The following is a 26,174-nucleotide window of genomic DNA, read 5'->3' as shown; positions in this document are numbered from 1 at the left end:
ATCAATCAGTGAAACACATTAAATTCATGTGGATAATCACGTTGACTTTGAATAGTGCCTGTTTTGGGTAGATCTTAAGATCATTTTCAAGTGTTTTGCTCATCACTTTGAATAGTTCAAGAAGGTGGGACAAATTCATGAGCAAAACAATTGAAAAGCTTGAGCCACCCGAATGAAAATAACATGTTAAAAAATACCAAAAAGTCAACCGCCCAAACACTTGCATTTGATAGTGGTTTGGATTGATGTTGAAACACAAACCAATTAGATCTACGATGTGACTTTATTCAATCATTCAAGTGTTTGGGCACTTGAATAAAAAGTGTGGCATATTTTCAGTGTACCAAATTTTCAACATTCCAAAATTCAATTTTTTTCTGTGATTTCAAATCACTTTAAAGAGTCATACTAAAGCTCGACAATCAAAAATATGACAACGAATAGTAGTTTATGCAACTAGTTGCAAAAAGAGATTTTTTCAGCACGAGTCATAAATACGACCGATTATAAATGTGTTGTAGACTGAATTTCGTTCATACGAGTGTCCATTCTTGTATCAGAGCATGTATTTCATGGCTTGGAGTACATAAGTTACATGAATAGTACAATGGCATTGTTTTTACAATCGCATCAATTTATTTATTTATTTATATTGTATGTAATTTTCGTTAGCCCAATAGGTTAGTTTGAGTAATTATGTAAAAAGCCTTTTTGTCTGTTTTGGTGGACCTTGGACTGGTCCGACGAGGCAGAACCGAGAAAAAGACACGCCAGCTAAATTAAAACTAAGCTCGCTTTATTTACGTCCGACTTCTTCGTGTGTTTGATTGCGACTTAACTGCTGTCACGGCTCGCGCCGGGAACTGTCAAATGCACAGGGGTGTGCATTGCCATTTGGGGGAATAGGGATGGTCAACCGAAACATACTCCCCCGCCTTGAGGCACGAGTGCCTCAACCCAATGTCCGCACGCAGACCCTTCAAAACTTTCGCACGTAATTCGCCCCTGCTCTCCCCAGTGTCGCCATCCGGTCGTCTCCCGTCGTTTCCGCTTACTCCTTCATCATCGTAGCTTATCTGACTCCGCGGTTCGCCAACCTGAACCTCCTTAACGCTTCGACTCCAAATCTCGCTTGTTGGGCTGTGCATTAGGTGCCACTTGTTCTGCCGCCTCAGCGGGATGTGAATCGTGGCAGGTTTTCTGATGGATGTGATCCGCTTCGACAATGAGAAACAGGTGTGTATCGGATTTACACCGACCTGCCACTTCGCCTTCTTTGCTTGTAGCTCAGTTTCCCGAATCCCGGCAGGAACGCGGTTCCGGTCCATCGCGTCGACCGACCTGAGCCGGCAGAGAAGTTTTCCTGCCGCAAACGTTACCTCCACGTCCGTTGCTATCCCGTTTGTGTTCGTTGGTTCCTGGCTATCCGTGTTGTTGGTCACTGTTGCAGTTGACTTCGAATCGTCGACCGGAAGTCGCACGATGAAGCGTCCATCCTTGTCCCGTGTGAGCACTGTGGCTGTCTGACCAGGAGTAAGCTGCTGCGGCTTCGGAACCTCCTCCTGATCCCCAAAAGTGAGCAATGATGCTTAAAAATCCAAATCGTCGTGAATCCGCGCTTGGGGAAGATTACCATCGATTCCCCGAAGCGTCTCCGGTTTGTTGTTGTTGTAGGCCGGTTCCTCCTTGGCGTCCCCCGATGACAGCAACCGCTTAGCTTGGTCGAGCATTTCCTCCAAATCAGGCCCAATAAAGAATCATCGTGGCGCGTTGCGTCTCGAGAAACAACTGCATCGCATCTCGGATGTCGCGTTCGTTGTCAATGGGTTTGTTTTCGTCTGTCCGGAAACCCGATTTTGCCGGTTTGTTGGCCGTAACGTATTCCTCAAGGATGTTCATCGCGCTGTAGTAGGACTCGTTGAACTCTTCCCGATAGTCGTGCAGCGCTTCCGGGTTCTCCTCCACCTCCTCGATGGCCGTCTGCGTTCGCCGGAAGTTTCCAGCAAGCTCCCGGAGAAGGTTGAGCCGATCCTGGGCCTCGCCAACGGTCGCTTTCCGCCCGGCCAGGTTCTCAGCTGCCGCCAACTCCCCTCTCACTCGCACCAGGTTTGCGTTCCGAATTTGGACCAGTTTTTCCATGTCCACCGATTCGCGACAAAAACTATCCGGACTCCGAAGGACCATGTTTTGGTGGACCTTGGACTGGTCCGACGAGGCAGAACCGAGAAAAAGACACGCCGGATAAATTAAAACTAAGCTCGCTTTATTTACGTCCGACTTCTTCGTGTGTTTGATTGCGACTTAACTGCTGTCACGGCGCGCGCCGGGAACTGTCAAATGCACAGGGGTGTGCATTGCCAGTTGGGGGAATAGGGATGGTCAACCGGAACATTATCATTTGGACTGTAAATCTGTTGACAATAAAAAAAACAGGTTTTGTGCCTATTTGAGAAGGACCCATCGGTAGGCGATCCACTCAAATGGGCTTTTGCCTCCAAACAAAACAAAACAAATTCTTAGGCTTTTCTCAGGCTCAAATTTGTTTGTACAATACAAGCTGGCCTTTTAAGCTACTTTTAATAGTGTGTTTTGCTCATGTGTTATTTATTATTTCGAAATTTGTCAAGATGTGCGGGATTTCCATATGTTGCTCTAGATTTGTTACTCAATTAATTAAGGATTCCAATAAAGATTGCAACTTTTATGTAGCTCATGCTTAGTCAGAAATATTAACAATGTGGTTCATTTTTTTTTTATTTCAGCATTGAATTGATGTGATGAATTTATTCACGAATTGGCCTTGTTGACTCGACATAAAGTGCAAATAAGAATGCCTCCATAAGCACTTGAGAAAAAATAGACATCTTTAACGATTTTATTAAGTACCTTCTACGCTCCTGAGAGCTTCTCTAACAAAAACCCTAACACAGAAATAAGCAAAATGATGAACAGTACCTGCAATCAGTCTGATCAACATAATTCCGATGTGAAGGGGAATAGTGCTGGGTCTCCCAACCAGCAGTCAGGAATGAATGGCAATAATAATGTTAAGAGTTACGTAAATAACAATACTGCAACGGTTAACCACAATTACAGTGTGAATAGTCAACAAACCAAAAATGCAGCATCCTATGGTTTCACATTGCAGAAAAGCATAACTATGTTCAATTTGTATGCTAAGAAAGATAAACGCGATGCAACCAAAGAGTTTGTGGTTCCAAAGACATTAGCTTAAATCCTATGACTACCAACAAAGACCAGGGCTGGAGTGTTTCCGGCAACAGTAGCAATGACCTACAAAACCAACACCACAACTATTCCAAGTCATGCCACAGTAATGAGGACGTAAAATCGGAGATTGCAAATGATCCATCAAACGACGAGGATCATTTCCCTGAAGACACTGACAGCGCTGTTGCGTGTGAAAATGAGAGCCTTGCTGCTAAACCGGACGATTTTCCGCCAGCATTGAGCACTGCTACTCCAGATCATCATGCGAGGCGACCGATGAATGCTTTCTTGATATTCTGCAAACGCCATCGTACCATCGTTAGAGACAGACATCCAAACTTGGAAAATAGGTTAGACTGCAACCTTTGAAACTTTATTGAATTGCAGTTTTGTTTTTTTTTTCAGGTCCATAACTAAAATACTTGGTGATTGGTGGGCAAATTTAGATAAGGAACAGAAATCAAACTATACGAATCTCGCAAAGCAAGTGAGTTATTTTCATTGGTGTTTTTAATTTGTGCCTTGTGACTAAATCTCGATTATTTACAGTACAAAGATGCTTTCTTCACTGCTCATCCCGATTTCAAGTGGTATAAATTACCAGCCCCACCATTGCGGCCACCAAGTTTTGGTGCACGGATAGTTCAGCCCGAACCTACATCTAGCAACATGGTAGAAAATGGCCTTCTGTATGAACTAGATGAACCGAAAACAGTGGAGCTCCAGGACAGCGGCGATAAAGTCACGCACCATGCCTGTAATTTGGAACAGCTTATAAATCCGGACAGTGAGTTGCAAGCCATGCCTGTTGCAAAGAAAAAGGAACCACAGATGGGTGTTTTTAAGCTAGCTGACGAAGCACAAATGGGAGGCCTCAACAGTTTGATGATAGACTCGTACGAGATGAAGGCAAACCAAAGTGGTACAAATGATTGGAGCCATCCTGAAGAGACTTGGCTTAACTAACTTGTTTTTTTTTTAGATTTTTCTAGTGGTGTTCTTAACCAAAGTAAATCTGACACTCAAAACTCTCTGTTCGAAACATTGTCACCTGAGTCTAAGCAGTTGACTGAGCCTTGTTTAAACATGAAGAACCATTTTTATTCCAAACGTCCGAATGATACCAGTCGTGAAATGAGTGCCTATGATAGTAAACGGTTTAAGAGAGCTTTCGATTCGATGCATTACGAATATTATGACGACGACTTCACTAAGAAGACATCGCGTGCATGCAAGGGAAAGCGTTACCAGGAATTTATGACCCTTACCAAACTTTCGTCAACTTCTAAAAAGACATCAAAAAGTGCCACCATCGTCAAAGAGGAGCCGCAAGCTTCTGTCTCTGGGTTTACCGGCGCACCTGAGGGAACAATGTGCGTTAAGGATGTTACTAGTTTGGACGTGAGTACAAACAGAGAGGATCTAACGCTGTACATGAAAAAGCCTATGAATTTTGCCATTAAGTCTGAAGTCAAGTTATTCGATGCATCAGATTTTGATCTGGATACAAAAATCAACGAGTTGCCTTGCCTCAATCTGGATGATTATTTGGCCAAGAAAAAGGACACGAAAAAGAAGAAGAAAATAAAAGGTAATGGAAAAACTTACATTTCTCACGAATAAAAAGTAAAATAAAAATAAAAACAAAATTTTAGGAAAATTTAAACCAATAATCAAACCACGAGTAGCTATAGCACCGGAGCAAAAGGAAAAGATCGTCGGCAGCCGCAAGCGGAAGGCTCGCAAAGAAAGCATCACACGCCGGGATGTTAGCTCGTCATCGATGGCGGAGACTTTGCCGGTGCCGGAAGCGGACGCCTTGTTTGCGCTCGCGACACTCGCGGAGGTGGCCGCCAACGAGAACCATATCGACGATAGCAACACAGTCTAAGTCAGTCCAAGGGTCCATAATTTTGTACGCTGAAAAACCGGCCAATCAAGAACGAACAGCCAGTGTGTAATGATAGAAGAGAAAGTTCACGCTTTAAGTAATCACAATACACTTTGTTTCATAAACTTTGCTATAAGCATAACCGCCGTACGTCCAACGTATAAAAGTCCTATGAAAAGATGTTTATTAGAAAAGAAAAAACGATCGCATCGTTTATATATTTTTAGATTGAAAAAACGTTGATCTGTTCTGAATTTTTATTTCTACTGGATTCTTCAGACCACGCGATTAAACAGTCTGATGTGTCCGATTAATTGTTATGAATATTTCCAGAAAATTGCTGAAGAGTTTAATTTTTGTTTATCAACAGAAAAGTATTCTTTGAAAGTAATAATCTAAGCTAGATATTTCTCATTTATTTATGATTAAAGTTTAATGCAAATGTTTCGGTTACTAAATTTCTTCTAATATTATTTAATAATGCGCTAGAATTCCTAATGAAAATAAGGTTATTGAATTGTCTATTTAAAAACAAAAATAAATATTTCCACCTTTATTATTGATGCTATTTGTGCTTAAGTTGAGAAATAAATCTGTTTAGGTTTTATTACCCTTACTTGCTATTTTTGTGTACTTCTTTCATCACATTCCTGTGGGCCATCCATAAACCACGGGGACACCATAGGGAGGGTTGAGATTTAAAAAAAAGTGTCCACGTGGATTGTGGATGGTTCCTATCGAGAAATAAAAAAAAGAGAAATGTGAGCCGGTAACATGGAGTGAAACTTTCGCATATGTCATGGAAAACTTCACAGAAGCTTGACAGGAAGTTTCACTCCATGTTGCACTTTTAATTTCTCTATTACATGCATAGATATCAGTGTGCACTTGACAAACTTTTTTGTTATATTAAGTCATGGAAAGTGGTGGAAGATGCGTTTGGATTACGGCATATTTACCATAATCTTCTCTTAAAATTACCATACCATGAAAGTTTTTAGATAAAAACTTTACTTAATCCACCTTTAGGTGGTTAGTGCCTTCCTCTCATTTATAGAGTGATAACAATCCCCTAAAGTGTCCACATGGTTTATGGATCTCCCCTAACGACGAGTTAAAAAATAGACTTCCTACAGACTTTTTGTCAAGATTATACAGACACCGCCTTTCAGGAAAATAGCATCCCTCTACAAGGCTTTTAACGTGGCGATCATACGGGACCATTTGAGGTTATGTAAATTCAGACCATTTTTTAAACTGCTTGTAATTTTAGATAGGTAAGTCAGATCATGAAAATGTTCGTTTACGAATCAAACTGGAAAGGCCTATAGGAAATGTCGGTTTACGAATTTGACTGGATGTGGAATTGCATCAAGGAAATGTTCGTTTACGAATCGAACTGGAAAGGCCTCTTGGAAATGTGTGTTTACGAATCAGACTGGATGTGGACCGGGATGAATTGTATCAAGGAAATGTTCGTTTACGAATCGAACTGGAAAGGCCTCTTGGAAATGTCTGTTTACGAATCAGACTAGATGTGGACCGGGATGAATTGCATCAAGGAAAAGTTCGTTTACGAATCGAACCTGAAAGGCCTCTTGGAAATGTCTGTTTACGAATCAGACTAGATGTGGACCGGGATGAATTGCATCAAGTAAATGTTCGTTTACGAATCGAACTGGAAAGGCCTCTTGGAAATGTCTGTTCACGAATCAGACTAGATGTGGACCGGGATGGTCGCAAGGAATTGTTCGTTTACGGGAATAAATGTGATGATCACTGATATATGATATACCGCATTTCCGAATTTGTAGGAAAATTCCACTGGAACAAATTGCAATGGGCCGCTACGTGGCTCGGTCTTAACGCGGGGAGGGATGCCCACAATCATGGATGAGATTTGTTTGTTTTGGAGTGGACGCAGAATTGATTATCATTGGAAATCAACCAAATTAATCGCGTTGTGGAATGCACGTGAAGAACAGGACTGCTTGGATGAAAAGCGGAAGTGGTGTGCGAATACAGTTAACTTCATCCATCGGATGTTCGGTTTATTTATATCTATTTAAACCACGAATGGGTTCAGTTTCTTGTGCGAGTACTAAGACTGGTTGCAACGCGTAGTTTTATAATTGTTTCAAATTGCGAGCAGTTTTAAATTTTTAGAACTGGCGGAAATGAAACTAGAACACGGTGCTCGCAACGCGCTGATCTAAATGTTGTTTCAAAAAAATGCTTTTAATTGTGTGCGTATGATTATCAACACAGCATCATAGTGTGTGTGTAAGAATACGTGGATATCTCTATATATCTGATTTTTTTTGAAACTGAGTTCTATTCCCGTTCCAAATCGTCTCACGTTTGAAACAAACTCGTCGAGCAGTTTTATTCCGGTTTCAAAATACTGCTCGAAAAATAAAACTGCAACTCCGCGTTGCGGGTGGTCTGTTTCAGTTCTATTTGAAAAATGAAACAGCTAGAACAAAGAAGAGCCGCGTTGCAACCAGTCTAATAAGAGCAGAATACGAAGAGAAGGCAGATGAGCCCAGCAGGCTTCGCAGGCTCGTTTAAGTCTAAAAGATGTCTCGTTGAGGTAAAGGTAAAGTAGGCAAAAACAGATTCAATTTCGATAGATGTCTACAAGAAGTCTCGATGAAATGCATGGAAAAAGTCGATTAAATTTTACGAATTTTTCTTTGATACGATCACCTAAAAAAATAGTCTTTTGCCCATACATGGTTTTCTTTTTAAAACAAATAACAGTTTCATATATAGGAGCAATACGTAAGGAAATGTACGCACTTTGTAAGGAAACTTGTAAGGGTGGATTTTCATGGATTTTTCGATGACCGACATCGAAAGCGGCTTTCGATGCTCGTGCTCATATTTTGCCAAAAACTCATTTTTATCAATCAGGTTAAATCGCAAAATGGTTTGGATTGATATTTTATGGTAGTATAAGCACAAACAAATACATACCCATCGCCGGAAAGTTGCGAAAATGCGATTTTCCGACTTTTCATTTTCGATGCACGAGCATCTTCAGACGACCGACATCGAAAGCATACTCACGACCATGCTTTGCTAAAATGTCCGTGCATTGAAACCCACTCTAACGTTAGGGGGGCTGCGGCCGAGAATCGGGCATCGCCAGTGCCAGTTAAGACGCTTAAGCAAAGACACGCACCATAAAAATTTAATGTTTTGTGTTGCTCACTCACACCAATATCATTCGCGCTTGCAAGCACGTACACTGCCTCAATAATCGTAACGCGCAAACTGTCAAACATGTTTGTTTGCTTTTGCAAAAGGTTTTAAAAATAGTTTGTTGCTTGCGCGTTTTTTTTTCGTTTTTCGTGAAAATGAAGGTAAGTGATTACATTAATTAGTCATTCAAGCCATTTAAGCTTAATTTCGCGGCAACAGGTTTTGTTTATTTCCCTTTGCAGCTTCCTCCTCCGCCACCTCTTCCAAGCGGCGCACCGCTGGCATCCCCGAAGACCCAAACAACAACCGAGGCCCTGGCCAAACCAAGGAGGAAGAATGGTTCGTCCTCCAGGGCACGGTCATCAAGGAGGATCCAGCGCGGATGGCTGCCAAAGGAGGATGAGAAGCAGAGGTAAGTCCAGCGGGATGAGGTCAACTTGAACACAACCTGAGTTTGTTTCGATTTTCAGGACCGATTGCTGCACCGGCACCAGTGGCGCTCTATCCGGATCGCACTTCCGCAAATGGTTCTGCCGTGGTGCGAATTCGCACAAACGGTCAAGCGAGTGAACTTTCTCCCTTCGGCAACAGTCGCTTCCCCAGCAGCAGAACAAACGTCCAGTACGGCGTTCAAGTGCCTAGTCGACACAGTGGCCCAAAACCATTCCAGCTACTATCTGCTGACCCAGCTGCTCAACAAGAACCAGCAGAGCGAGATCTTGCGCCGCATGAAGAACGCCGAGGCCGACACAAACCAACTAAAACAGCAGCTGGCAAGTCAACAGCCGCGCATTCCGATCCCGCAAGAGCTGCAGTTCCCCATCCAGAAAACACACAGAACGTGCTGCTGCTAGACCAGCGCGGGATACTGTACGAGTAGGCCGTCGAACTGACCGCTGCCAACATATCCAGTCCTTTCGTCGGGGCAGTTCCAACCTCCGGAGCAAACAAATTTACCGCGCCGTCGGCTGCTAACCCAATGTTCCCCGGCGGATCAACCGCAGCCGAGCTGTCCAACTCGCTGCAGCAGAGGATGCATCTCTAGCAACCCCTGGGACGTCATGCCGCCGGAGCCGGCCGTGGTCCGTCACCTGGAACCTCAACTGACCAGCTTAGAGTGCTGCGCATTTGTTCCTTCATTTTCCGAGAGAGAATTAACTTCTTGCAGGAAAGCAGTTTTTCTTGTTCTGTTCAAATTTCTGAATTGTTAATTCCCCCAAACATAAATTAATATTATTCTCTATAAAATTCAAAAACACAATTGTTCAAACATAAAAAATAAAATTGCAAAAAACACAAATACAATGAAACAAAACCACAAAAATACTAAACAATAATAATAATACTGATATTCTAAGCCACAAAAACAATGACACAAAAATAAAAAAATTTAAAAAATATAAACACTAAAATAGAACAATTATAGCATTCTACAAGCCGATGTACTGAAATGCTAAAATATGGATAATTAAACTATAAAAATACAAAAAAACAAAAAAAAAACAAAATACAAAAATTCAAGAATACAAAAATACAAAAATACAAAAATACAAAATACAAAAAATACAAAAATACAAAAATACAAAAATACAAAAAAAAAAACAAAAATACAAAAATACAAAATACAAAATACAAAAATACAAAAATACAAAAATACAAAATACAAAAATACAAAATACAAAAATACAAAAATACAAAAATACAAAATACAAAATACAAAAATACAAAAATACAAAATACAAAAATAAAAATACAAAATACAAAATACAAAAATACAAAAATACAAAAATACAAAAATACAAAATACAAAAATACAAAAATACAAAAATACAAAATACAAATACAAAATACAAAAATACAAAAATACAAAAATACAAAAATACAAAAATACAAAATACAAAATACAAAAATACAAAAAAAAAAATACAAAATACAAAAATACAAAAATACAAAAATACAAAAATACAAAAATACAAAATACAAAAATACAAAATACAAAAATACAAAAATACAAAAATACAAAAATACAAAAATACAAAAATACAAAAATACAAAAATACAAAAATACAAAAATACAAAAATACAAAAATACAAAAATACAAAAATACAAAAATACAAAAATACAAAAATACAAAAATACAAAATACAAAAATACAACTTAATATTTAAAAAATAGGCAAAATTATTTAAATTAAACTGAATTCAGCCACATTTAACTTAATTTACAAAATTTTACTCATTTTAGCCAATTTGAACTAAATTTTACCAAATTTTGCTAAACTTGACATACTTTAACTAAATTTTACTAAATTTAACGGAATTTACCTTAATTTTATTTAATTGATTTAAATTTGATTCAATTTTACTAAATATAACTTAATTTAACGAAATTTAACTTTTTCCAGTTGATTCTACCAATTTCAACTAAGTTTAATTGAATTTAACCCAATTTAACTTTATTCAACTCAATTTAACCTAATTTAAATAAATTTTGCGAAGTTTAATAAAATTTATTTAACTTAACTGAATTCAATGGAATTCAATAAAAAATAACCAAGCTTAATAAAATTTACCTAGTTAAATTAATAAACTCAACAAACAAACAACAAACTTTAAGACAATATAACTTAATTTAGCCAAATTTAACTAAAATTAGGCAAATTGAACTAAAATTTACCAAAATTTAGCTAAATTAACCATAATTCAACTTAATTTCAGTAGATTTAACATGATGTAACTATATTCTACTTAGTTTTACAAAATTTAATTTAATTTGACTGAATTGAAAGTAATTAAACTCTATTTAACTAGTTTAAAAAACAAATTTAGCCAAATTTAAGTAAATTTAACTCAATTAATCAAAATTTAAGTGAATTCTGCTAATTAAGCTCAATACCACTTTATTTAGTCAAACTTAAGCCAAATTTTACTAAACATAAATAAATTTTGCTTTATCTAACCAAATTTTACGTAATTTAACCAAATTTAACTGAATTAGCTCATTTTAGCAAAATTAAACTAAATTATATGAAATTTCGCTCAACTTAACATTTTTAAACTAAATTTTACTTAATTCAACTCAATTAACCTTAATTTAAATTAATTGACTTAAGTTCTGCCAAATTCAATTCAATCATACTAAATATAACGTAATTAAACCAAATTTGACTCTATTTCACTTGATTCTACCAATTTTAACTAAGTTTATCTTAATTTAATCAAATTTTACTTAATTTTACTCAATTTAACTTAAATTTACTAAATTTAACAAAGATTATAAAAAAATATGAAACTTAATTGAATTCAACAAAATTAAACATAGATTAACTAAACTTCACTAAATTTATCTAATTTAACGTAATTTACCTAAATTCAGCCAAATTAAAGTAATTTCAATAAATTCAGACATATTGAACTAAATTATACTTCATTTCATAAATTTTATCTAAATTTGAATAAATTCAACAAATTTTATATTAATTTAAATAAATTTAGCAAAATTTTAGTAAATTCAGCCAAACTTTATTTAACTTAGTTGAATTCAACTAAGTTTAAACACATTTAGGAAAATTAAACATAATTTTGCTTAATTAAGGTAAATTTAACTTATTTCAACAAAATTTTACTAAATTTTACTAAATTTTACTAAATTTAACCTAATTTTTCTAAATTTAATATAATTCGACTTATTTCAATAAATAACTTTCTTTAAACTGATTTCATTAAAATTAAGCCAAATTTTTATGATTTTAACTCAATTTGAATAAATGCACTTAATAAATTTTACTAAATTTAACTTTAATAAATTTTACTTATTTTTACTAAATTTAATTAAATCCAACTAAATTTAACTATACTGAACTTAATTTAACCGAATTTGACTAAATTCAGCTGAATATAACTGATTTTAACTTATTTTAAGTTAATATAACTTTATTTAGCCAAATTTAGCTTAATTGAAATAAATTAAATAAATTTAATTAATTAAATTTATAAAATTTTACTGAATCGTACTAAATTTTATTTTTATTACTCAATTTAATTAAATTAAACTAAATATAAATAAATTTAACTAAATTTGAATAAATTTAGCTAAAGTTGAATAAATTTAATTAATTTAAACTAAATGTTACTAAATTCAACTAAATTGAATTAAATCTATTTGAATTCAACTAAATTCATCTAAATTTACATGAACTAAACTAAACATAACTAAATTTTTCATTATTCAACTAAGTTTAACTAAATTTAACTAAATGTATCTAAATATAACTCAATTAAACTAAATTTAACATAATTTTACTAAATTTAACTTAATATAGCTTAATTTAGCCAAAGTAAACTAAATTCAAGTAAATTATGTGAAGTTTTACGAAACTTTACAAAATTTTACTTAACCTAACTAAATTTTACTTATTGCTACTAAATGTAACTAAATTCGACTAAATTTAACTAAATTTAACTAAATTTAACTAAATTCAACTAAATATAACCAAATTTAACTAAATATATCTAAATTTAATTAAATATAACTCAATTTGATTACATTTAATTAAATTTAACAAAGTTTAACTAAATATAACTAAATTTAATTAAATCTTACTAAATTTAACTAAATTTGACTAAATCTAACTAAATTTAACTAAATCAAACAAAATTCAATTGAATTTTACTAAATTTTACTAAATTTACCTAATTTGACCAAAATTTTACTAAATTAAACTAAATTTCACTAAATTTAACTAAATTTAACTAAATTTAACTAAGTTTAGCTAAGCTTTACTAAGTTTAACTAAATTTAACTAAATTGAAATAAATAAATCAAAATTTTCGAATCCTAATACTTAATCTTATTCAACTAAATTTAATAAAATCTAACTAAATTTAACAAAATTTGACTGAATCTAACTAAATTTAACTAAATCTAACTAATTTCAACTGAATTTATCTAAATTCAACTACATTTAATTAAGTTTAACTAAACATAACTAAATAAAACTCAATTTCACTTAACTGTACTATATTTTCTAAATTTAACTAAACTTAACCAAGTTTAACTAAGTTTAACTTAATAAATCTTAATTGAAATAAATTAAGCTAAATTTACGAAATTTTATTGAATTTAACTTAATCTAACTAAACTAAACTAATTTTGAGTAAATTTTGAGTAAATTTTGAGTAAAACTGAATTTTATTGAATTTAACCAAATCTTACTAAAATCAACTAAATTTAACTAAATTCAACTAAATTTAACTAAATTTAACTAAATTTACCAAAATTTGACTCAATTCTGCTAAATTTAATTAAATTTTACTAGATATAACTTAATTTTACTGAATTTCACTAAATTTTACGAAATTTTACGAAATTTTGCGAAATTTTACTAAATTTTACTGAATTTTACGAAATTTTACTAAATTTTACTAAATTTTACTAAAAAATACTAAATTTAACTAAATTTTACTAAATTTTACTAAATTTTACTAAATTTTACTAAATTCAACTAAATTTAATTAAATCAAACATAATTTAAATAAATTTAAATAAATTTAATTAAATTTAACTAAATTTTACTAAATTTAACTTAATTTAACTTAATTTTCTAAGTTTAACTAAATTTAACTTAATTGAAATAATTTTAGCGAAATTTTACGAAACTTGAGTAAATTATACTTAATCTAACTAAATTTCACTTATTTTGACTAAATGTAACTAAATTAAACTAAATTTAATTAAATGTTACTTAATTTAACTAAATTTTACTAAATCTATTTAAATTAAACTAAATCTAACTAAATTCAACTACATTTAACTATGTTTAACTGAACATAACTAAATTTAAGTAAATCTAATTAAAATAAACTAAATTTGACCAAATTACCAATAAAATCAATTTAAAGTCCTGTAAACATACTAACCTAACTTATATCTTTTAGCTAGTTAGGTAATTAGTTTAAGGTTGTTTGTTGTTAATTCAATATTTTTTTAAATAAAAAAATAATCTGTCGTGTTTATTTGTCACCCTATTTTATTTAACCGCCCAAACTTGAAATCCGAAGTAAACTGGAAGGAGAATCCCCCCGGTTTCCGGCACGTCAGTCCCCCGTTTATAGGCCCGTTATCGTGGTCAAAACGGGCCCAAAAGCGTGCCACAGACGGGCGTAACACAGCGGCCAAAATGCGTAACGCCCGCCTTAATGTTGCATTCTGGCACGCAATGGGCCACAACGAGGGGAAAAAACGGGCTGAAAATCGGGCCCGCTTTCAGGCAAAACGTCCCCGCTTTTTGGCCGTTTTCCGCCCATTTTTCTATGTGGGAACTCGATGCTCGTCCAGTCCCTGTTTGAAAAATGTCGCACGTCGTACGAGATGTCGCACGGATTTGATTTTACCGTTTCTATATCGATTGGTCGAAAGGACGACAAATGGACGACAAACAATCGACATGCATGACATCGTTTTTTGCATCGATTTTCTGACAGATTGACGTTTCGGCGGCGTCGGCGAAAAAACTTTGACAGTTTACATCAAGCAAAAACTTGTTCAGACTGGATTGAACCAAAGTTAAAGATTGAGGTTGAAAATGTTATGTGCAAAACCAAATCGGAGCAAAAAGTTGGTTGGTAAGTTGGTTTAAGTAGTTAGAGGTAGTTAGTTACTTTCTATTTCTATGAATATTTATTGGGAACCTTCTTTACCTCGTGTATTATGATGCAGTACAGCCGGATACCGGGCCACCCGTGGAAATATGGTTCGAAGCCGGGCATGGCATTGGCCTCCCCACAGTCAGCACCGATCCTGGCCCAAGGCCAACACCATCCGGCTGGTGGTAAAGGCGGTCTCTTCAATGTAAATACCACCAAATTCTTTCATCATCCGGTCGCCTCTCTTACGAACAGTGCCACTAATCCACTTGATCCTGCTCCGCAGATGGTAGTTTCCGTTGCCCAATTCGCTACCCCCAAATCATAATGAAGCGTGGCGAGCCATTTCCATCATCAATCCTAAAATACATGAGGACGTACATACAACGATTCGGCTTTTCCACCTCCTCTTTGACATCTACAGCCGGATCCGGAGCTCAACAACAACAGCAGGCTTCCACAACAGCCTCAACGTGCCGCCGACTCCGACCTACAACACAACTCCTCCGAATGTAACGTAAGTTCCACTGTACCCAGCCGTTGAACCAAAAACAATAATAAACACCTCACAACATCCTCACCAGGCTACTCCGGAACTGAGCGGACCTCCCGCCGGCATGGGACCGATGCATCATAAACCACCAACACATCTCCACCATCCGCCGCACACGTCCACCAACACGGACCGCCGCAGATGCCCCAGATGCAAATGTCCCCGCACGATCACCGCTGCGGACTAGAGAACCTCTATGTTCTCTTATCAGTTCAACACCCAGCAGCATCTTCCGCACCATCCGAGCCCCGCGGAAATGAAGCAAGAAGTCAATATAAGCGGAAGTGCCGCAGCAGTTCAAAAGCAAGAATCGATGGAATTGACGCCACCGCCAAGCCAGCGACAGCCGCCACCGCATCGATGATTCCTGCTAGCTTAACCTCATCGAGAACGACGCGGAACAGTGGGTTCCGGACAATCCATCCAGAAAGCAGAAAATACTCGCGCGATCAGCTGATGCACCTCAAGAATACGGCAACGGCATGCAAAACAAAAAAAAAAAACGAGAATCTGCACAACAGATTGAAGAACGACTTGGAGAACTACTCGTGCGTGGTCCAAACGAAAAGGGCATGAACGAGCATCTCCGAGATGCTTCTGCCACCGTTCATCAAAGATTGCAAAATTATTTCCGAGATGCTGCTGCCAGGCCTGCTAGGCAGAGGAGTCGATGGCAACATGATCCAAATGAGACAACGATACATTTCGAAACGACCGTCTTAGCAGGGCAACAGCGGCCAATTTGGATCACAGTCAAACAAACAATCCCAGCATGGTTCCGGATGTGTATCGCAGGTCCCAGATGCTCAGAGACATCTGGGAGAAGACGATGGAGGTGGACGAACGACCCACGGAATCAAACTCGGTCGTCGTGGGATGGCCAACGGCATCAGAACCAGAATCTATGGGATGGCCAATGGCATCAGAACCAGAATCTATCTCAGTTATTTTGAAAACAGTGAAATTAAGTGCAGTGATTTTGAAAATGTTCGGAAGGTTATTCCAGTATCATGTTAAATTACAAAAAATAATTACAATCCTATATAATAATAAAAAAAACTTTAGTTTTTCTTTTAAAAAAAAGCCTAAAAATAACAAATGACAGCACACGACAAAGGCACGACATTCTAAACAACAAAACCGTGCGACATCGGTCGAATGTCGTACGACAATGTCGTACAATTTCGATTATCGATCGCACGACAAACACGACTTTTTGGTGCAAAAACGTATGACATTCGTGCGAAAGTCGCACGACATTGTCGTGAGACGTCGTACGAGTGCACGGACGACAAACGACGGACGTCCGACGGACTTTTTTGTCGTGCGATCGATCATCGAAATTGTTCGACATTGTCGTACGACATTCGACCGACGTCGCACGGTTTTGTTATTTAGGTTGTCGTGCCTTTGTCGTGTGCTTTTTTCAGGTTTTTAGGTTGCAGTTAAAAAATAGATAATTGTTTATTTTTAATTTATTTTATTTTTTATGTAATTTGCACTTTTCCTCGGAGTAAAAAATCAATTAATTCATTATACTTGTTGTGTCGCGGATCTTCACGTACATCTTGGTGTCGTCTTCCGGTTGGTCTTCCTGTTCTCCTTGTCGCTCGGCAGGAATTCGTCAGTCATCTTCCCGAGCGCCGTTGCGAGTCGCTTCTTCTGATGCAGGCGGGGCAGCATCTTGGTCAAGATGGACTGTTGCTCCTCGTTGCTGCCGCAGATGCTGATCAAAGTTGGACTTGGAAACAGTCCTGGTGCTGCCCCACAGTTTTATGTCCGATGGACTGATAGTCACTGAAGTAACGGATAACGTGGGTTTACGCACTTTGCAAGACTTTCGGCAGGATCAGATAGGAATATTTTCGAATGTCTGAAATAAGATAGGGTGATTCCGTTTAACCATTCATATTTAGAGGTTTTTGCTTACAGGAAAATACAAGATTTTAAAATTACATAGTAAAAATACCCAATTTTATTTAATATTATTCGAATAAAAGATTCTAGAAATAAGAATTTTTAAATCACAGAATTTTAGAATGCTGAAGATTTCAAATATTTTAATTGCATAAATTTAGAAATATGCAACCATTTAAAAAAATAATTTGACGATTTTATAATTTAACAATTTTATAACTTATCAATTCAATACATTAGACAAATCAAGAATTAAATTAATTAAAAATTTCATAACTAACATCATTTCTAATTTTTATTTATATTATAATTTCATAATTATACAAAACAACAATTTTATTATTTGATAATTCAAGAATTTCATAATTTAGGAATTTCATAGTAAACATTATTTTAAATTTCAAGAATTTCATAATTTAAAAATTTTATAATTTTATGATTATATAAATTTAAAATTTTATAATTTTATAATTCTATAATTCCACAATTTTAAAATTTTATTATTTAAAAATTATTAAATTACAAAAATTTTATTATTTTAAAATTATTAAATTACAAAAATTTTAAAATTTTTAAATTATTAAATTACAAAAATTTTAAATTTTAAAATTTCATAATTTTACAATTTTATAATTTTATAATTTTATAATTTTATAATTTTATAATTTTATAATTTTATAATTTTATAATTTTATAATTTTATAATTTTATAATTTTATAATTTTATAATTTTATAATTTTATAATTTTATATTTTATAATTTTATAATTTTATAATTTTATAATTTTATAATTTTATAATTTTATAATTTTATAATTTTATAATTTTATAATTTTATAATTTTATAATTTTATAATTTTATAATTTTATAATTTTATAATTTTATAATTTTATAATTTTATAATTTTATAATTTTATAATTTTATAATTTTATAATTTTATAATTTTATAATTTTATAATTTTATAATTTTATAATTTTATAATTTTATAATTTTATAATTTTATAATTTTATAATTTTATAATTTTATAATTTTATAATTTTATAATTTTATAATTTTATAATTTTATAATTTTATAATTTTATAATTTTATAATTTTATAATTTTATAATTTTATAATTTTTAATTTTATAATTTTATAATTTTATAATTTTATAATTTTATATTTTATAATTTTATAATTTTATAATTTTATAATTTTATAATTTTATAATTTTATAGTTTTATAATTTTATAATTTTATAATTTTATAATTTTATAATTTTATAATTTTATAATTTTATAATTTTATAATTTTATAATTTTATAATTTTATAATTTTATAATTTTATAATTTTATAATTTTATAATTTTATAATTTTATAATTTTATAATTTTATAATTTTATAATTTTATAATTTTATAATTTTATAATTTTATTATTTTATAATTTTATTATTTTATAATTTTATAATTTTATAATTTTATAATTTTGTAATTTTATAATTTTATAATTTTATAATTTGATAATTTTATAATTTTATAATTTTATAATTTGATAATTTGATAATTTGATAATTTAATAATTTAATAATTTTATAATTTTATAATTTTATAATTTTATAATTTTATAATTTTATAATTTTATAATTTTATAATTTTATAATTTTATAATTTTATAATTTTATAATTTTATAATTTTATAATTTTATAATTTTATAATTTTATAATTTTATAATTTTATAATTTTATAATTTTATAATTTTATAATTTTATAATTTTATAATTTTATAATTTTATAATTTTATAATTTTATAATTTTATAATTTTATAATTTTATAATTTTATAATTTTATAATTTTATAATTTTACAATTTTATAATTTTATAATTTTATAATTTTAAAATTTTATAATTTTATAATTTTATAGTTTTATAACATTATTATTTAGAAATTAAAAAAATTTAAAAAATAAAATTTTCAAGGACAGTAGAAGTTTAAAAATTTAAAAACGTGTATGAAATGTGATTTATTTTAAGGATTTTATAATTTTTGAAATCATAGATTTCTTAAAATTGTATAATTCTTTACAAATTAAAAAGAACTTAAATTTGAATAATTTTTTTTTAATTTTATAATTTGGAGTTTTGTTATTTTTGAATTATTGTTTTTTAGTTTTTTTTTTTAATTTTTGAGCTTATGAATTTAGAAAAAATATATATTTTTTTAATTCTGAATGTTTGATTTATGCATTATTTCAAAAACATAACTCACCATTGATAAAAACTTCTGGCGAATCAGAAACGCCACCGGGAGTGTATTATTCCGTCCTCCTCCGCCTTTTCATTCACCCAGAACAGGGAACAACTTCTTGGGAATTGGAAGTTCCGTTTCCTTCTTTATGTTCCCTTGGCCGGAACTTGGTATTTAATCCTTTTTCTCCATTGGGAATGCACCGCAACCTCCCGTGGAAAATAAAACATCCGCTTCCTCGACCGCAGACCGGTTCCTTCCCATCCCGTCTTCCGACATGGCTGCCGGGTTATTTCTATTTCCCATCCTCCTTCGCCTCCACCACCACGATAACCGAAATCAGGAAAGCTGGAACACATTACACTATGATCTGGCCGCACGACCACTCCGGCAGAAAAAATAACACAACTCACCTATCAACCGGACAAAATACTTGCGAAGCTCAACAGCAATCAAGTTCAAACAAGTCCAACTGAAGAGAACTGTCAAACTCTTGCGTCGACGAAAATCGTTGAAGGAAAATCGATAGAAAAAACAATGTCGGGCATGTCGAGTGTTTGTCGTACGTTTGTCGTCTTTTCGACCAATCGATATCGAAACGGTAAAATCAAAACCGTGCGACAACTCGTACGACGTGCGACATTTTTCAAACAGGGTTTTTGCTACCTCAGCGGCACCCTAGACACAAACCTAAATAACGCTTTGAAACGCTTGGTACGGGATGGGAATGAAACTTGACGAAACAAATTCTATCTGTCAAACCAGACCTTGTCAAAAATCAAAACAGCTGATTTTGCATGGTGAAATGAAGTTGCTCTTCTGGCCATTGTTTTGCAGGTGGAATCCGCCACCGGTGGACGGATTGCTTGCCTAGGTTAGCAAGAGGAACTGATCCACCGGTGGCCGGATATCTGGACATTGTTTTGCAGGAGGATTCCGTCCACCGTTGGACGGATTGCCAAGTTGACAAGACTTGTGAACCGGTGGATGGATTTCGGAGCATTGTTTTGCAGGAGGAATCGGTCCACCGGTGGCCGAATTTCTGGACATTGTTTTGCAGGAGGAATCCGTCCACCGGTGGCCGGATATCTGGACATTGTTTTGGCAGGAGGAATCGGTCCACCGGTGGACGGATTTCAGGGCATTGTTTTGCAGGAGAAATCCGTCCACCGGCGGACGGATTGCCTGGCCAAGTTGACAAGAGGAACTTGTCCACCAGTAGATGGATTTCGGAGCATTGTTTTGCATGAGGGTTAATGTTTAACCGGTGGCCGGACTTCTGGACATTGTTTTGCAGGAGGAATCCGTCCACCGGTGGTTGGATTTCGGGGCATTGTTTTGCAGGAGGAATCGGTCCACCGGTGGCCGGATATCTGGACATTGTTTTGCAGGAGGATTCCGTCCACCGTTGGACGGATTGCCATGTTGACAAGACTTGTGAACCGGTGGATGGATTTGCATTGTTTTGCAGGAGGAATCGGTCCACCGGTGGCGGATTTCTGGACATTGTTTTGCAGGAGGAATCCGTCCACCGGTGGCCGGATATCTGGACATTGTTTTGGCAGGAGGAATCGGTCCACCGGTGGACGGATTTCAGGGCATTGTTTTGCAGGAGAAATCCGTCCACCGGCGGACGGATTGCCTGGCCAAGTTGACAAGAGGAACTTGTCCACCAGTAGATGGATTTCGGAGCATTGTTTTGCATGAGGGTTGATGTTTAACCGGTGGCCGGACTTCTGGACATTGTTTTGCAGGAGGAATCCGTCCACCGGTGGTTGGATTTCGGGGCATTGTTTTGCAGGAGGAATCGGTCCACCGGTGGCCGGATATCTGGACATTGTTTTGCAGGAGGATTCCGTCCACCGTTGGACGGATTGCCAAGTTGACAAGACTTGTGAACCGGTGGATGGATTTCGGAGCATTGTTTTGCAGGAGGAATCGGTCCACCGGTGGCCGGATTTCTGGACATTGTTTTGCAGGAGGAATCCGTCCACCGGTGGCCGGATATCTGGACATTGTTTTGGCAGGAGGAATCGGTCCACCGGTGGACGGATTTCAGGGCATTGTTTTGCAGGAGAAATCCGTCCACCGGCGGACGGATTGCCTGGCCAAGTTGACAAGAGGAACTTGTCCACCAGTAGATGGATTTCGGAGCATTGTTTTGCATGAGGGTTGATGTTTAACCGGTGGCCGGACTTCTGGACATTGTTTTGCAGGAGGAATCCGTCCACCGGTGGTTGGATTTCGGGGCATTGTTTTGCAGGAGGAATCGGTCCACCGGTGGCCGGATTTCTGGACATTGTTTTGCAGGAGGATTCCGTTCACCGGTGGACGGATTGCCTGGCCAAGTTGACTAGAGGAACTTGTCCAGCGGTGGATGGATTTCGGGGCATTGTTTTGCAGGAAGATTCCGTGCACCGATGGACGGATTGCCTGGCCAAGTTGACAAGAGGAAATGTTCCACCGGTGGATGGATTTCAGGGCATTGTTTTGCAGGAGGAATCCGTCCAGCGGTGGACGGATTTCTGGGCATTGTTTTGCAGGAGGATACCATGCACCGTTGGACGGATTGCTTGCCTAGATTTTGATTAAATTTCTTAAATTCCAAAATTTCTAAAATTTCAAAAAAAAATTTAAATTTTCTTAAACTTATAAATTTATCAAGTTTTTTAAAAAATCAATGTTTTCTAAAATTTCAAAGTTTTCTAAAATTTTATAATTTCTAAAATATAAAAAATATACACTTTCTTTAAATTCTTAAATTCCTTTAATTTCTTTATGTTTATAATTTCCTGAATATCTTAAATTTCTTAAATTTCTTAAATTTCTTAAATTTCTTAAATTTCTTAAATTTCTTAAATTTCTTAAATTTCTTAAATTTCTTAAATTTCTTAAATTTTTAAATTTCTTAAATTTCTTAAATTTCTTAAATCTTAAATTTAAATTTCTTAAATTTCTTAAATTTCTTAAATTTCTTAAATTTCTTAAATTTCTTAAATTCTTAAATTTCTTAAATTTCTTAAATTTCTTAAATTTCTTAAATTTCTTAAATTTCTTAAATTTCTTAAATTTCTTAAATTTAAATTTAAATTTTAAATTTTTTTAAATTTTAAATTCCTTAAATCTTAAATTTCTTAATTTTAAATTTCTTAAATTCTTAAATTTCTTAAATTTCTTAAATTTCTTAAATTTCTTAAATCTTAAATTTCTTAAATTTCAATTTCTTAAATTTCTTAAATTTCTTAAATTTCTTAAATTTTTAAATCTTAAATTTCTTAAATTTCTTAAATTTCTTAAATTTAATCTTAAATTTCTTAAATTTCTTAAATTTCTTAAATTTCTTAAATTTCTTAAATTTCTAAAATTTCTAAAATTTCTAAAATTTCTAAAATTTCTAAAATTTCTAAAATTTCTAAAATTTCTTAAATTTCTTAAATTTCTTAAATTTCATAAATTTCATAAATTTCTTAAATTTCTTAAATTTCTTAAATTTCTTAAATTTCTTAAATTTTTAAATTTTTAAATTTCTTAAATAAATTTCTTAAATTTCTTAACTTAAATTTTTAAATTTCTTAAATTTCTTAAATTTAATTTCTTAAATTTAAATTTCTTAAATTTCTTAAATCTTAAATTTCTTAAATTTCTTTAAATTTCTTAAATTTCTTAAATTTCTTAAATTCTTTAAATTTCTTAAATTTCTTAAATTTCTTAAATTTCTTAAATTTCTTAAATTTCTTAAATTTTTAAATTTCTTAAATCTTAAATTTCTTAAATTTTTAAATTTCTTAAATTTCTTAAATTTCTTAAATTTCTTAAATTTCTTAAATTTATAAAATTTCTGAAATTTTTAGAATTCCTAACATTTCTGAAATTTCTAAAAATTTTAAAATTTCTAAAAATTTTAAAATTTCTAAAAATTTTAAAATATCTAAAAATTTTAAAATTTTAAGAATTTCTAAAATTTCTAAAATTTTTATAATTTCTAAAATTTTTATAATTTCCATATTATTTCTATAATTTCTATAATTTTAAAAAAAAATTCTAAAATTTCTTTTATTCTTTTAATTCCTTAAATTACTTATTTTTTTAATTTCTTTAATTATTTCAATTTCCTCAATTTCCTAAATTTCTTAAATTTCTCATATGTCTTGAATTATTTACTTTTCTAAATTTCTTTAATATTTTAAATTACTTAATTTTTTTAAAATTCCTAAGATTTTTCTAATTTTTTGTCCACTCTATTATCTCTCATCTTTTTTGCATGATTTTTCGCAACGAACATGAGGCAAAAGGTTTTATTTAATTAAATTATGCGCTAGTCTAATCATACGACTTTTTGAAAAAGATTTATTGAACAACATCAGCTTATTTCAAAAGTTGTTCTGGAATTCCGATCGCCACGCAATAGAGCTATCTAAGCCCGATCTCACACACACTAGCACACCATTTGTTTTGCTGGCTGGTACAAAATTTAACCTCACTTTTTTTCGTGTACGTACACGCAATACATGCGCACGTAGATAACTCTATGCTGCTTTTTTTACGTTTGAATCTGTCATTTTCCATCCTTCGTTAACTTGCATGCAAGTGTTCCTTATTCCGGGAAGACGATTTTAGGGTTGTGTCTAAGCTAAATGAAGTAACGCAAGCCACGAGCATCGAGTTGGTTCGATGCTCGTGCTCTCGATGTCGTTGCACAATCCATGAAAATCCAGCCTAAGAGACGCCATAACACGTGACTGCTGAAGAGATAATTAAACTCCTTCCTTGACTCCTTCTCGATAGAGTGGGTGGTTCGCCAGTCGCTGTGATGTCTGGTGGAGGTAGCATCATTAGAACGGTTGGTTCACGTGTTCTTTTGCGTTTCAATTCAAAAAAAAATCCATGCGTCTTCGTACATTTTTGTGATACGCAGCCTAAGGCTTAACATGATTGTTTTGGAGGAGTCATGACTATATTATTTTGGTTTTATTAAATTAAATAAATTGGAGAAAATGCAGGCCAAGGATTGATACCTAAGAACATGCAATGGCACTGACCTTGTTGCGCGCTCTTCGGTTGACGTCCACGTAAGGAACATCCTGGAAGGAGCGTAACTAACTACATCCGTAGTTCTGTTAGATCATCCGAATTATCTTGATCAGAACAGTATAGCTCTAGTTCCTTGCGAGTGTCCTATTTTCTTACCTCCACGTTGGCTTGGTTTTCATGATGACCAGCCTGGTGGCCTGGAAACGGATCGTAAACCTTTGACCACCGCGGGTCAGTCGAGTCGCTGAAAGAAAGGGGTGCGACAATGTGGAAAGAAGTAATTTGTGATTGTAGACGGTATTGTTTTGATTCGCAGTATGTTGAGTCAACTGCTGTGGATGTACCTGAAACATCGCACAAAGGGGTTTCTCTTCTTTTCATTCTCAGCTACCACCTATCTCCTATTTTTATTTTTCTCTTCTGATTCCCAATTCTTCACTGATTCTTCTATTTAATATCCAACATTTGATTTTAATTTTACTAACTTTCGATTCTCTTATCTCTCAAAGCTTTTCCACTCTTTTCTATTAATTGATACTGCTGTAACAAACTTTGTTTGTTGTTTTTTTCTTAAAAATATACTTTTTCTTAATGTACTAGTAATATCAAGTCTATTTATCATTCGCCTAATCTTTTTTTGATTTTATTTCGAATTTATTTATTTGAATAATTCTTTATCTGTCCTATAAATTATCATTACTATAATCTATGCTTGTTGTGTATCTCTATTTATTAACTATTGTCTAATTTCACATCTAATGCATCTAGCTTCTCATTTTTATTCTTTAAAATACGCTCATCATTCTCTTACTTTTGATTCTTGATTTTATAAAATAAATTCTTACTACCCTATTGTTTTGTTTTCAATCTTCACCTTTTTTAAACAAGTAAGGTTTGAGCCCTTACTCAATTTTATGGAATAAATAAAGATTAATTTTACTATTATTTTTGGTAAACTTTTATAACATGCTTAGGACCAAAAATTGTAACAAAACACCGCGACAAAAGAAATAGCAACATATAAACACGACTCAACACTAGGAAAGATTTCAGGAGAAAACAATACACAGTAAAATAACAATTAGTTTTGAATTCAAACAAAATAAAACAGTTTTGCTTTAATGAATGTTGATAGGCAATATAAATGGTTAGGCGCTTATACTTACATCAAACCCTACGTAATGTACCACCCCGGCCGAGTTAAAATGCGTAACCAAAAAGGAAGGTGTGCATGCCTGCCACGAACACTCAAAGCGTGTTCTAGCATGTTGCTCGTACTGACTCAGAGCAAGGGTGAGATGTAAGGGCAGTGCAGTTCGTGGGAACCTAGTGCATAAGATCGGTCAAGGCCCGTTCTTACACTTAAAAATTGCGAATTGCGAATTAAATAAATTGGAGAAAATAACGTAAGAGATTTGTATTTTTAATCATTACCCCGGAGAAGAGGGAAGATGTGAGTATTGTGC

At 33.6% G+C, this 26,174-nt stretch overlaps 2 protein-coding genes across 2 annotated transcripts in view; both read left to right on the top strand.

Annotated features, from left to right (window-relative positions):
- Positions 1–5,678, top strand: part of LOC6037972 — a 33,566-nt gene extending 27,888 nt beyond the window's left edge. The window contains 6 exon segments of the mRNA XM_038262181.1: positions 2,763–3,217; positions 3,220–3,581; positions 3,637–3,718; positions 3,781–4,153; positions 4,214–4,822; positions 4,887–5,678. Coding sequence (XP_038118109.1) covers positions 2,942–3,217; positions 3,220–3,581; positions 3,637–3,718; positions 3,781–4,153; positions 4,214–4,822; positions 4,887–5,122 — 1,938 coding nt within the window. The 5' untranslated portion in view covers positions 2,763–2,941 and the 3' untranslated portion in view covers positions 5,123–5,678.
- A 1,836-nt stretch (positions 5,679–7,514) lies between these two features.
- LOC119769891 lies at positions 7,515–9,541 on the top strand. The gene is made up of 3 exons (XM_038263682.1): positions 7,515–8,490; positions 8,549–8,741; positions 8,800–9,541. The coding sequence occupies exons 1-3, from the start codon at positions 8,485–8,487 to the stop codon at positions 9,207–9,209; spliced, it is 609 nt and encodes a 202-aa protein (XP_038119610.1). The 5' UTR covers positions 7,515–8,484; the 3' UTR covers positions 9,210–9,541.
- The last annotated feature ends 16,633 nt before the right edge of the window (positions 9,542–26,174 follow it).

This window comes from Culex quinquefasciatus, chromosome 3 (genome assembly GCF_015732765.1).
Source record: "Culex quinquefasciatus strain JHB chromosome 3, VPISU_Cqui_1.0_pri_paternal, whole genome shotgun sequence".
Taxonomy (NCBI): domain Eukaryota; kingdom Metazoa; phylum Arthropoda; class Insecta; order Diptera; family Culicidae; genus Culex; species Culex quinquefasciatus.
The sequence above is the reverse complement of the archived record's forward strand: the minus strand, read 5'-3'. Positions and strand labels throughout refer to the sequence as shown.

What these genes read in the sequence shown, in the direction of transcription:
- LOC119769891 (XM_038263682.1), top strand. An exon ending in AAGGAGGATGAGAAGCAGAG is followed by an intron (nt 8,742 to 8,799) that starts GTAAGTCCAGCG and finishes TTCGATTTTCAG; the next exon opens with GACCGATTGCTGCACCGGCA.